A 13922-nucleotide genomic window follows, 5' to 3' on the forward strand; every position below is an offset into this window, starting at 1 on the left:
TGGCACCATGATAAGCTAATGTGGGAGAAATATCTTGGAACTGATAGAGCATGACAATATCCTTCAATCACACAGAATCACAAAAGATAAGAGGGAAAAAAGTATCTTAGAGGTTATCTAGTCCAACTTCCTAATTTTACAGATAAAGAAACTGAAGTTCAAAAGGGGGAAGTGACTTATTCAAAGTCACACAGGTTTTAAATGGCATTTAAACCCTAATCTTCTGGCTCAAAGGTTCTGGTCATTTCTGCTATTCATTGATGGCAACTTAGCTAACCACTCACTGCCTCTGCCTATATTCAGAGCAATGAGGTATGGTATTCTCACTATGTAAAATAAAGCAACCTTATTTTCTTTCTTTCTTTTTCTTCCTTCTTTTCTTTCCTTCTGCCTTCTTTCTTTCTTCTTTTCTTTTTTCACTTTCTTGCTTTTCTAGAGTAAAACTCACACAAATTGAGCACACCAGAACCCAAGCACAGTTTGTATAATACAGGGTGTACCAAAAGACTTGGTGTGGTGTTAAGTTTTATTTACTTAAGGGTTTTTTTTTGAAAATCTTAAAGTTGCCCCCAAATTTTTTGGACATCCTGTTTATCCTGGTGATTAAAAAAGAGAAATTTCATATGAATTTTTTTTAAATCTCACATTTTGGGGTTGTGTTGATTTCTTCCTGCTTTTTCTTCTCTTCTTCTATCACCTTCATTTTTTCATCATATTCATCAGCTCGGGATTTCCACTCCACCCTGTTGTTTTGAAGGCCATTCAACATTGGTGTAATTTCTTTGTGAAACCGGGAGAATTCCTAAAGAAATAATTATTAGTGGCTGATTGTACAATTCAAATCTGAAGCTTTTGTTTTGCTTGAGAATAATGACATGTCATTTGGGGAATAATAAGCCAGAATTCAAGGCTGACTTAGAAGGCCAGAAACAAAAGTTTGGCAAATTTGCTTTCCAATAGAAAGGTAGGATGACATATGCTATGAACAAGAACAAGGTTCAGATTCCTAACTCCTCTTTAGGTCTTGGTGACTCTAAGTAATCTTTTAAATTCTCTGAACCTCAGCTTTCTTATCTGTAAGGAGAGGATATTAAGACTTGCATTATCTCCCTTGATCATTGTGATGATGAAGTAAGATAATACATGTAAAACAGAACATCTCAAAAATTTTAGGGTGGTTTCAATCCTACTGTAGCTTAAAACTGCACTAAGACATTTGAGACCACCGTATAAATGAAAACACTTCTTTGTTCTTTAGAATTGGCAATAGTTTTAAGGCTAATAATAGAGTATAATAAACCTGTTAATTGGGCAGCTATGTGGTACAGTGACTAGAGAGCTGAGCCTGGAGTCTGAAAGATTTATCTCCCTGAGTTCAAATATGACCTCAGATACTTACTAGTTGTGTATCCCTGGGCATGTCACATAACTTTGTTTGTCTCAGTTTTCTGGAGAAGGAAATGGCCAATCATTCCAGTATCTTTGCCAAGAAATTCCCAAATGGAGTTAGAGATTTGGACACAACTGAAACAGCTGAGCAATAGTCAACTGGTGAAATATTATTATCTCTATTTAACCTCCCCCCCAAATAAGGGATTAGGATGGAATAGCTATTACTATTCACAACTATTCATTACTAATTTTTATATAGTAACTTAAGTTTTGTAAAGTGATTTACAAATATTTTATCATTTTATCCTCAAAACAACCTTGGGGAAATAGGTCCTATTATTATATGGATTTTACAGATGAGGAAAATTGAGGCAGAGTTTAAGTGACATGTCCAGGGTGAAAAAGAGAGTAAATATCTAAGGTTGGATTTGAATTCTTGTCTTCTTGAATTCAGGTCTGGTGCTCTATTCAATATGCCACCAAGTGCTAAAGTAAGACAAATGTCAAAATGCCTTATGCATTCATTCTGTGCTCAGGAAATGCCTTCCTGGGTATACTTTTAAAAGATCTCTCTTCATTTTAACTGAAGCCTGCATGAAGAAATGATCTTTCCAACAATGATAATCACAATAAAAGAATCAAATCGAACCTTCTCACCTTGTATATAAAAGTACACACAAAATCGATGAAGCCAACTTGGAGCTTGGGAAGTTCATCTCCTTTTTCTCTGTCCATCATAGGCTAGAAAGGAAGAAATTCCCTTATTTGCTATTTCTAACTTTTCATCACCAAGGAGACTCTCTTATTATGACTGTTTTTGGAGGAATGGGATGCTGCAATACTTTCTGTGATTCATTGTGGGGTTCCCTTTTCCACCCATGAATATCTTACCTCCTCTGCCCCTTAGTAAGAGGGTCTATGAAAGCTGCTGTGGCTAAAACGTTCATCTCCCTCTGATGATATGACCGACCTGGGAATGTGCCAGGCTGGTCCCCAAAAGATAGATGTGCCATCCATTACCACATTGAGTCTCACCCTATCTTACTAGGTTCTGACAGGGATTATGTTTTGCTGGCACAATTTTAGAGTGCCCATGCTCTGCTCTATATTGTGATGAGGCATCAGAATAGGATACTAATGAAAGATTTCATAAGGATTTTAAGTTTTCATAGGATATTAATTCTAGTTAACATATCAAACCCCTTACAATTGGTTGTTGTTGCAATACTGTTCTCTCCAGGTCTCCTTGTTCCCAAAATTCATTTGCAACCATAAGGGCTACCTGCAATTAAGAAAGGTTTAGTTTACCAAAACCTGATTATTAACAGAAAAAAATGTCAGTAATAGAGACAAGCCTTAAACTCAGATTTTTGTGACTCCAGGAAACCTGTTGTTCCTGGTTCTATCTTCCAATACCAATCAGAATAAATTTAATCTCTTTTCTACTCATGAGGAAAATAAGCTTCTTGAGGTCAGGGAACACAGCTGATCAGTACCTTACACTGTGATTTCATATAGCAATTTATTATTTATATATTTTTATTTGTTTTTTATATATATATATATATATATATATATATATATATATAATATTAGATGTTGATGTTTATCCTTCATTCTCAAAGAAAACCATGACATTAGGAGGTGCCATGACAAGCACATGAATTGGATTTGAGTGAGGAGTGCTGTGCTATGTCACCAGCCTCACTTTCTCCTCCAGAGCCAACTGGGTCCAGTGGACATATATGGATCAGGACAACTGGAGATGGCCTTGGAAGTGAGACAATCAGAGAAATATATATATATAGAAAATAGTTATTAAGGATCTACTGCATACAGAGGAGTAAGGCAACATGAAATCATGGCAAGACCTCCGACTCATACTGCCTTTGGGACCTTGGTCAAGTCATTCAAGTATAAGATGAAGTGGGGCAAAAGAAAGGAAGGAGCCTTTATATAGCACTGTGTGCTAAATGCTAAACCATTGTAAACAAATGTTATCTCATTGACTTCTTGAAACAACCCCATAAGGTAGGTACTTATATTATTACCCATTTTATAATTGAAGAAACAGGCAAACTGAAGTTAAATGACTTGCTCAGGGACACACAACTAGTGTCTGAGGCTAGATTTGAACTCAAGGACTTCCTGGCTCTAGGCCCAGCACTTATCTGCCCTTAGTTATATAATAGCTTATAATAAAATAACTTATAAATAAAAACAATAGCTATAGCCTTGCATCTGCTGAAAGGGTTCTAAACCAAAAGTTTCCTATATGAGTGAAAAGTTTACTATACCATCCTCTTCCCTATCCGCCAAAGTACATAGCACCATTTTAAGTTCTAAGATGCCAAGGCAAATATGAAATAGCCATTAACTGCAAGGAAATTCATTCTCCTGTACATGTATGCAATTAAATACAATATATAGAAAATTAAGGTGTGATTAGTCCTGGTATGTGGAGGGATCAAGGAAGCCTTCCTAGGGATTGTGTCCCCTGAGCCAGTTCTCAAATGAAGACAATATGTTAAGGCAGAAATGAGTAGAGAAGTGCACAGAGGATAATCCATGAAGGCAGGAGACAGGTGGAATGTCACATCTGGGGAACAGCTAAGAGTGCAGTTAGGCTAGAGTAGAGTGTTCTTGAAGGGGGAATAATGTGAAATAAAGCTGGAAAGTTAGGTGGGAGTCAGAATATGGAGGACTTCAAATATCAGTCTGAAGAGTGTTTTGAGCAAGGGATCAACATGAACAGACCTGTGCCTTAAGATTATTTTGGAAATGGATTCAAGAGGGAGAAAGACTCCAAGCAGAGAGCCCATTTTATTTGGGAAGAACAAGAAGGGGACTAATACAAGAGATGTTATGGAGTTAAAACTGGTAGGATTGGATCACTGAATGATATAGAGGGTAAGAGAGAAAATAGAATCAAGAATTATCTCTGAGGTTGTAAACTTGGAAGGATGAGAAATAGGGAAAGGTTTAGAGGGACCTAACAAGTTCTGTTGGAGTTTGAGACAGTTATAGTACACCTAAGCAGAAATGTTCAGCAAATTGATGCTAAATTTGAGACTAGATTTGATAATACATAATTAAAGTTCTCAGGAAAAGGAACCAGATATAAATATATATATTATATTATATATATATATATATATTACACACATGCATATGCACATGTATAAACATACATGAGTATATACATATAGACAGATATTCATATATATATATCCATATCCACAGGTATATACTTATACAAATATGTATAGGCATTTCCACACACATACACAAGTCATCTGTGAAAAGAAGATATTTGAAATGAGAGGGGTAGAAAACATCATCAAATGAAGTAAATTTTTGCATAAGAGAACATACCAGTCCTTATACTGGCTTTCATCATTAGATGAGACTTCCACTCCTTCGACATTGAAAAATCTCTAAAGGTGAATTTCTCTAGATCTTTCTTTGAACTGGAGGGTCCAGATTTTCATCAGCATTTCTTCCATCTTATTGAAAACTTCCACTATAGTGACATAGCTTTTCAGGATTATTTCCTAAACTCTCTGCCTTCAGTGCTCTGAATGGATTGAAGTTGTCCCAATCAACTTCAAGAAATGAAGTTGACCCAATCAACTTCAAAAAAAATCAAAAAAATTTAGATATATGGAGACTGGTTCATTCATCTCTTTCTGATATTTGCATCATCTCTAAAGAATGCCAAAATGAACTATGACTATAACCCAAATATATAAGTGGTTCTTCTTTTACAATATGAAAAGTCCTAGTTCCTATAGGGCCTAGAAGTGTTCACTGTAGTATTCATAAAATAACTGAAATATCTTTTTTAATATAATTTTCTGGTACCCCAAATGACTCCTTTACACCTTCCAGCCTAACCATCACTGCCACACAGGCTTCAATAACTCCTGATGGAAAGGATCCAAGGATCCAAGAAAGGTTAATGGGGTCTCGGTCTATGACTCCAACCCACTTTATACTTCTTAATGTTAATTTAGTGTAATTCAGCTCATGATAAAGGAATTTCAAATTTTTCTCCAAAGTATACCCAAAAAGCCATGTTTAATTGTGGCAGCTGAAGGTCACTCATCCTCTTTAAGATACTCTGTCTAGGTGGATGCTGATGGGAATAGCCTTGATCTTTAAATCTAAAACTCCTTGAGTCTTTGGGAAGAAGACTCTGACTAGTGATCAAGCAAACAGGAGACTTGACTTTACCAGCAACACTGGCATCATTTTGGCCTCTAAGTACCAAATTGGTGGGGGTCACTTTTTATTGCCTTAGCATGTCTGTTCTCTCTGTTTGTATGCTTTTCCTTTGCCTCCTAAATTGGTTTAGTTCCTACCATTTATTGTTTTGGCAATTATATCTATGCAAATATGACTGATGTTCAAATGTTCCACACCATTTGGAGTTTTCTTGACAGAGACACTGGAGTGGTTTTTCATTTCCTTCTCCAGTTCATTTTACAGCTGAGGAAACTGAGGCAAACAGAGTTAAGTAACTTGTCCAGGTTCACACACAGCCAATAAGTGTCTGAGGCCAGATTTGAACTCAGGAAGATGAGTCTTTCTGACAGGTACTCTATCTACTTCACCTCCCACCTACCCAAATTGGCAGCTAAATTATAGTTACAGGTTCAGTGTAAAAGAGATTTTAATTAAAAATAACTTTTGATTTAGAATACACACAATTTTTTTGCTTGCTTACATGATTCATTTTGTGAGAAGCCTCACTTCATGGATCTCTCATCCTAACAGAGTTAAGAAAATAGTGCTCTAGAAAGCATACTGATCCTCATATATTGATCTCTCCTATTTTTACATTCCCTACCTATCCCATTTATTCGATACTAAGAGAATCTGCTCTGGAAGAAAATTGTTAACCTAAAGTATAAACATTAAAATAATAAAAATTGTTCCATTGGTCCCTCTAATCATATACATATATATGAGATTACACATGTTTTACATATTATTTTACATATATTTTATCAAGTTATATATCACAATATATCAAATTTATGATGCAACAATTATGTGCCTAAAATATATGGCCTTGCATCACAAATTTCCATATAAGCAGACTCATTGCATGTGGGTCCCTTAGTCATGCTCCCAAGACTGGTCCCTCAATGGATAATCCCCCACTATAATAAACTTGAACCCAGATAACTCCAGAGCCTCTTTTTGCCTGGGTTTATTCTATAATTTCATTATTGTTCTGAGGCCTCTCTTTTGGGGGATCAAAACCTTGTCAAAGACTCAGCACATTTTTATACTTGGGAGTGTTCTTGAGAGGTATAACCTGGTATAATGAAGAAGGTCCTTATCATGCAGACCAGAAGACCTGCATTCAAATCTGTCTCTGATACTTACTAGCTGTGTGTGTGTGTGTGTGTGTGTGGTTATTTAGCATCTCTGAGCCTCAGTTTCTTCATCAGTAAAATGAACATAATAGCTATAATATTCACCTCACAAGGCTGTTGTCATGACCAATGAACTTATGCATGTAAAATGCTTTACAAAGCCATCACACTAAAAACAGATTCCCTCCTTTCCCTGTCCCCTGACATCTAACCTCCCAGAACCCATCTGACTATTCACATGGTTTGGATGAGGTGAAAATCACCAACTGTATTTCTTCATGTAATATGGAAAGCCTCCAGGTCTTGCTGTTTTCAATGCAGCTGAACTTACTTTTCATGTCTTGTTTTCCCCCATTAAAGTGTGAGCTTCTTGAAAGAAGAAACTGCCTCAATTTTTCTATTTGCATCTGAAGTGATTAGCACAGTTCTTGAGACATAGTAAATGCTCAATCAATCAATATTTTTTTGACCTCAAGGAGCTTACAATCTAATGGAGCAGACAAGCCAAAAAACATGTACAAACAAGCTACATGTAGTATAAATAGAACATAATTAGCCTAGGGAAAGCACTGGAACTAAGAGGGGTTGGGAAAACCTTTCTGTAAAAAGATGAGATTTTAGTTGGGACAGGTAGAGTTGAGAAAGGAGATAGGGAAAAACCAAAGAGAATGCCCAGAGCTGAGAGATGGAGTGTCTTGTTCATGAAATAGCCAAGAAGCCGATGTCACTGGATTGGAAGGAATATCTTTGGGAGTGAGAGGCAAGAAAACTGGAAATGTAAGAGGGGACTAGTATATGAAGGGTTTTGAATGCCCTTCATCATCATCATCATTAGTGATACAATGGAAGAAGGCCTATGGGAATCAGGAGACTTGGCTTCTTGACTTAACTTGGTTACTAATCAACTAGGTGATCTTGCACTGTCTGTACTTTAGGTCTTTTATAAAATGAGGAATTGGACTTGGGGAACTCAAAGGTTCATTCTGACTCTTATTCTGAGAAGCAGCTTTCCATCTCTGTCTCCTTTTAGCCCGATGTAACTGCTCCTCCCAAACAACTCTGAAATTCCCTGAACAAATTTCAAATGCATTTTTACAATCTGTTCCATCATTGGTAATGCTTTCAGATAAGCTTTTATGATTGTTATCTAGGTTACCCAGGGAAACCAACCTCCCCTCCTATTTGCCTTGGCTAAGATCTGAGTCGTCTCCCTGGTGCTTGAAACCTTGAACCACCTCAGTGCTCTTTCATATTTTGCACTCATTGAGGTAAAACAGAAAAATATATCTTCTTTCTAACTATAACTTACTTATTTGCCTCCCTCCTCTCCTTCTTGGCTGAAGAGATAAATTCAACCAAGTAAAGGACAATTATCTGTATAGTCTTCATAAAAGACAAGTGTGACTAAAATCGGCTGGAATGGTAAAATACACTTAGATAAGACTTGGACTCTAGTCGTGTCACAGAAAAAATCTAAAGAGACTCAGACTCACCTGGCTTTGAATCTCCCAAGGCTTGGTTATGGCAGAGAGGTCACACCCTGTCATCATCATTGCCCTTTGTGAACAAAGCAAAGAAAGGCTAAGCAAAATCATGGGAAACACAGATTTGTATACAACAATTTAGAATTAAAAGGCAACCACCTACATGATAACTTCTTTTTTGGTTGGATCGATGGATATGTACTTAATGATCTCCTCTTCAGTTTCCATTTTTTCACAAGTGTCAATAATCTTCTGAAACATGGTTCTTTTTCTGCAAAAGGTACAAATGTGTAGGTGTAATAACTGGGACAAACAGGAAGATCTGCAAAGTTCTTTAAGTTCCTAAGCACCAGACTTCATAGTCATATATATACATATATATATATATATATATATATATATATGTATAATAGTAATAATAAATAATAATAATAATAGTTCTGTGATAGACACTGTTCTAAGCACTTTGCAATTATTATTTCATTTGATCCTCACAACAGCTCTGGGAGGAAGGGGCTATTATCCCTTTTTAGAGCTGAGGAAACTGAGGCAACATTAAGTAGCTTGCCCAGGGGCACATAGCTAGAAAGTGTCAGTCTGGATTTGTACTTAGGCATTCTTGTACTCTATCCACTGTACCAACCAGCTACCTCAAATATAACCTTAGCAGGGGGATGTCTATGGATGGGAAAAAATTTCAAATTCTTGGGGGCCCCCAGAAGGAAAAGATCTAAAGGGAGATGAATTAGGAGAGTTGAAAGATAAGGAGTGGCTGGAGATTTGTGAAATGGGTGGGGTAGCATTACAGGGCTAGTAAAAGTAAGAAAGCACAACACATAAATTCAGAACAAAATGTCATTGTAACAAACAACAACATTAGATTTCACTCAACTCTTTTGCAACTTTCCTATTTATGTAATGTTGAATATTATAGTGATGTGTATTTATGTCTTATTTCCCTTTTAGGATGAAAATTGCATGAAGGCAGGATCAGTATTTTACTGAAACTTTAAATCTTCCTTGGAATCTATTACAGTATTCTGTTCACAGTAGGCATTAAATAAATGTTTGCTGAGTGAATTGTTTCAACATTAGCTCATTGTATGTGTATCCACATGGTGATGTTGCCATGTAACCTATTGGTCTACATTTTGCTTTTAAAAAACCTACCAAGGGGAGGCTAGGTGGTGCAGTGGATAGACCATTGACCCTGGAGTCAGGAGTACCTGAGTTCAAATTTGGCCTCAGACACTTAATAGTTTCTTAGCTGTGTAGTCTTGGGCACACCACTTAACCCCATTTGTCTTTCAAAAACCTAAAAAATAAAAAAGCCTACCTATTCCTAAGAAAATCTTTTCTTTTATCTGATTTGACACAGGAAAGAATCAGTAATCTGATCAAAGATTGTCTATATTGTCTTGGAATATTTGGCGTTTGCCACATTAAGTCAATTCCTTAGTGGTTTAAATGAAAAAATTAACCTTGCTCTATTAATGGGAAGATTAATTCAGCATTCACAAAATGCAATCTTGTATGAGTCTAGTAGTCTCAGCGTCTGACCTAGCGGGACCTTATTTTCATTGCTCTACTTACACACTTGCTTGTGTATGTAAAGTGCTTTTTTTTTGCCTCTTCTGGTGAAGGTTTATATGTGGGGTAATTATCTCCGTGTCACGGACCCCTTCAGGGGTCTGGTGAAACTTATGAAGTTCTTCTGAAAATTATATTTTTAAATGCACAAAATAGAATAGAATGTATAGGAAACCAACTATTTTGAAATCTATTTATCAAAATTTTAAAAGAACAAGTTTAAGTTCACAGACTTCATCAATGCCTCTGATTTTGGTTGGTTTTAAAAGGTACAAAAAAAGGAAAAGTATTTTATTTGTAGGGGAAGAGGAGAGGGACAGTGTTGAAGAGTAGGATCTGTTATGTATTTTTTAGAAGATTCAGCCTCTCCGAGCCGTGGCCCTGCAATTGGCGACATGGCTAAACTACAAAGAAGGTCGGGAGTGTTGGTAAATATGGAACACGTTATGGTGCAACCCTCAGAAAAATGGTGAAAAAAATTGAAATTAGCCAGCATGCCAAGTATACCTGCTCCTTGTGTGGCAAGACCAAAATGAAGAGATGGGCCGTGGGTATCTGGCATTGTGGATCCTGTATGAAAACAGTAGCTGGTGGTGCGTGGACATACAATACCACCTCTGCAGTCACAGTCAAATCTGCCATCAGAAGACTGAAGGAATTGAAAGACCAGTAAAATCTTTTTATCTATTATCTGCAGCCCATAGTCCAACAATAAATGGATTAATTTGTGGAATAAAAAAAAAAGAAGATTCAGAAAATAGGAAATCTTATTTTGTGTACCCAGGACCAAACTGAATTTCTATACCTTCTTTTGTGAGTTAAAAATCTCTTAAGGGATTGAAGAGTGTACTTCACAAGAACTAGATGCACATGAAAATTTCTTTAAAAATGTAAAGATTTGTCCGGTAGAAAAGAGATTAGGCCTCTCTGGTTTGGCCCCAGAGGGCAGATTTTGGCAACAATTTACAACCATCCCCGAGCAGAGAGGGACACCTTACAGAAAACTCAAAGAGGAAAATGAACATTTTCTTTCAGAATAATGACCTTATAAACATCAGCTCTGTAATTATCTCTCTTTTTTCCTTTTTTTTAAGGTTTTTTTGCAAGGCAAATGGGATTAAGTGGTTTGCCCAAGGCCACACAGCTAGGTAATTATTAAGTGTCTGAGACCGGATTTGAACCCAGGTACTCCTGACTCCAGGGCTGGTGCTTTATCCACTGTGCCACCTAGCCGCTCCTGTAATTATCTCAAAGAAGAAAAAACTCTAAGTTAAAATGTGCAAGGAACCCTACAGAAACCCAAGGACTTACTTGAAATATAAAGCCAGGTCAGTTGCTATTATTGCCACTTCAAATAGGTGAATGACAGTGTCAAATTGGCGCTTATTGAGATTCTGGAAGATGTTTAAACTCTGTAAGATGGAAAATCACAAGACAATGAAATCATTCGTGTGTCTTCAGTTCTTTAAACCAAACCAAATAATGACCATAGCTGATATTCCCACAATGCTTCAAGGCTAGGGCTTTCCATACATGATTCCATTTGTCCTCAGAATAGTGCTGGTTGGTAGGACTGAGTGGGTTTTGTTACTCATCTAATAGTGTTAGTATGTCCATTTTATGAGAACTTGAGTAAATTGCTACAGACCAAATAGAAGACAGATGCTCTGGTATCTTATTGTTCTATGTTGTTGTTGTGAAGTCAGTTCATTTATGTCTAACTTTTCATGACCTCATTTGGGCTTTTCTTGGCAGAGATACTGGAGTGGTTTACCATTTCTTTCAACAATTCATTTTATATATGAGGAAAGTGAGATGAGCAAGGTCAAGTGACTTGTCCAGCTAGTAATTGTCTGAGCCCAAATTTGAACTCAGTCCTCCAGTCTCTATGCTTGGAGCATCACCTAGCTGCCCAAAAGTTATTCTATAGCTTCTTTTCATTTATTTATTTAAGGCAATGGGTTTAAGTAATTTTCCCAAGGTCACATAGCTAGGCAATCATTAAGTGTATGGGTTCAGATTTGTACTCAATCCTCCTGACTCCAGGGCTGGTGTCCTATCCACTGTGCCACCTAGCTGCCCCTATATCTTCCTAATAATAGCTTGTTCGTTGCATGGCAAGGGCAGCTAGGTGGCACAGTGAATAGAAAATAGTGAAAAGGACTTCAAATTCAGTCTCAGAAACTTATTAGATGTATAACCCTGAACAAGTCATTTAAACCTATTTGCTCCAATTTCCTCATCTGTAAAATGAAGAAAATGGCAAGCCACGCCAGTATCCTTGACAAGAAAACCCTAAAGAGGGTCACAAAGATTTGGACATGACTGAAATGACTCAGGTTCACAAAAATTGATTGTTAAAATAGTCGTTACAGTTTAGAGAAGAAAAATTTCAATACCTCTTTGCTTTGGCATTTACCCTAAGGAATGAATCTACACACACATAACACACACACACACACACACACACACACACACACACATCACACACCACACACATCACACACCACACACACAACACACACACCACACACACCAAACACAACACACACACCACACACACACACACACACACACACACACACACACACATCCTTGTACTTCATCATCCTCTTGCATTTATAGATTCAAAGAGTGAGGTCACAAGAATCAAGAGACCCACCAGTCTGTGGGCCCTAAATAACTCAAGTCTTCCTGATGTTAGGTCCAGTTTCTATATCCTCTGAGCCACCAGCTACCTCATATTACTACATATTTGATCTTTACAGTTACTCAATCATCAAGTACCTATTAAATTCCCATTATGTACTCTGGACTGGGAGCTGGAAATACAAATAAAAAGAATGAAACAATTGCCTACTTGCAAAGAACTTATATTTTAATGGAGAAGACAAGTACCTATGCCATGAATACATGTATTTGTATGTATGTATGTGTATAGATACATAGGTAATAAGCATATGATAGTGTGTATGTGTATACACATACTAATGTAAATACAAATATCCATGCATATGTGTATTTATGGATGGATGGATGGATGGATGGATGGATGGATGGATGGATGGATGGCTGGCTGGATGAGCTCAATCTCCCATCTTTGAGGAAGACAGACTAGAAGTAGAAAACTTGGTGAGGTGGGTGTAACAGAGCTGGTGTGGAGGGGTTTGACAAGGTGCATAGTACCTAATATAAGCAAAGATGAAAAAGGGAGGAGCCTGGCAACACTTCAAACAGAGCACAATGAATCACCATTCTGCCCACAACAGAAAGAAGGCATCTATTTTAGTTAAAGAATGCCCAAGGGCCCAAACCCAGGTTCACTGCTTTTAATTAAGAATTCTCTCTAGATCCACCAATTAGCTGTTTGTTTACTTAGCTAATGAAGAATCACAAAGATCAAAGTATTAAATTATAACCCTTGACTTCATCTGAGAACTCTAATTGCCTATTACTGTTAGCATTTATTTTTCTAATACAAGTACTCTGCACTTCAAGAAATCAGATTATGGTCATAAAACTTCAAAAACAAAATTCAGCCTTAGAAAACCTATCTATTGGGGATGATTTAGCTTCATTAAAAATGTGAATCCTTCACTTTATAAGGGAATTTGTCACTGGATCTTTTTAGAAAATATTCCCAGAAGCACAGAATTCAAGAGTTGGAAGAGATCTCAGCTTCATGTCCTTCCCATGTATGAAAAAGAATCCTACCTAACCCTGGATCATAGAATCATGTATTTTCATGGTGGGCAAGCAACCGGTCCAGCCTCTGCTTCAAGATCTCCAGAGAAGGGGTCTCAAAGTATCCCATTCCATTTTTAAAAAGTTTTCTTTGTTAATAATAATGCAAATATTAATAATAATAGTTATTATTCACATTTATAGAGCACTTTCTCTGGGTCTGACACTGTGCTAGGCCCTTTACAATTATTTCATTTGCTCCTCACAATGACCCTAGGATGTATGTCCTATTATTTCTCACATTTTACAGATGAGGAAATGGAAACAGAGGTTGAGGGAGGTGTTCTTATTAGCTCTATTTTATATGTGAGGAAAATAGGGGTTA

General features: G+C 36.9%; 2 protein-coding genes across 3 annotated transcripts in view; one reads left to right on the forward strand and one right to left on the reverse strand.

Moving 5' to 3' along the window:
* Positions 1-577: 577 nt before the first annotated feature.
* The window catches only part of PDE6C (phosphodiesterase 6C), a 66006-nt gene continuing 52661 nt past the window's right edge, over positions 578-13922 (reverse strand). For both annotated transcript variants that reach the window (XM_074231879.1, XM_074231877.1), the window contains 6 exons: positions 11165-11265; positions 8427-8534; positions 8273-8336; positions 2600-2674; positions 2050-2133; positions 578-802 (listed from right to left, as the gene is read on the reverse strand). In XM_074231879.1, coding sequence (XP_074087980.1) covers positions 635-802; positions 2050-2133; positions 2600-2674; positions 8273-8336; positions 8427-8534; positions 11165-11265 — 600 coding nt within the window. In that variant the 3' untranslated portion in view covers positions 578-634. The remainder of the gene's footprint in view (positions 803-2049; positions 2134-2599; positions 2675-8272; positions 8337-8426; positions 8535-11164; positions 11266-13922) is intronic.
* Positions 10257-10546, forward strand: LOC141520454 (large ribosomal subunit protein eL43-like; the record flags this gene model as incomplete). Its single annotated transcript, XM_074232088.1, has 1 exon — positions 10257-10546. A coding segment is annotated over one exon (270 nt), but the record flags the coding sequence as incomplete, so codon positions are not given.

The sequence above is a fragment of the Macrotis lagotis genome, chromosome 4 (genome assembly GCF_037893015.1).
Source record: "Macrotis lagotis isolate mMagLag1 chromosome 4, bilby.v1.9.chrom.fasta, whole genome shotgun sequence".
NCBI lineage: Eukaryota > Metazoa > Chordata > Mammalia > Peramelemorphia > Peramelidae > Macrotis > Macrotis lagotis.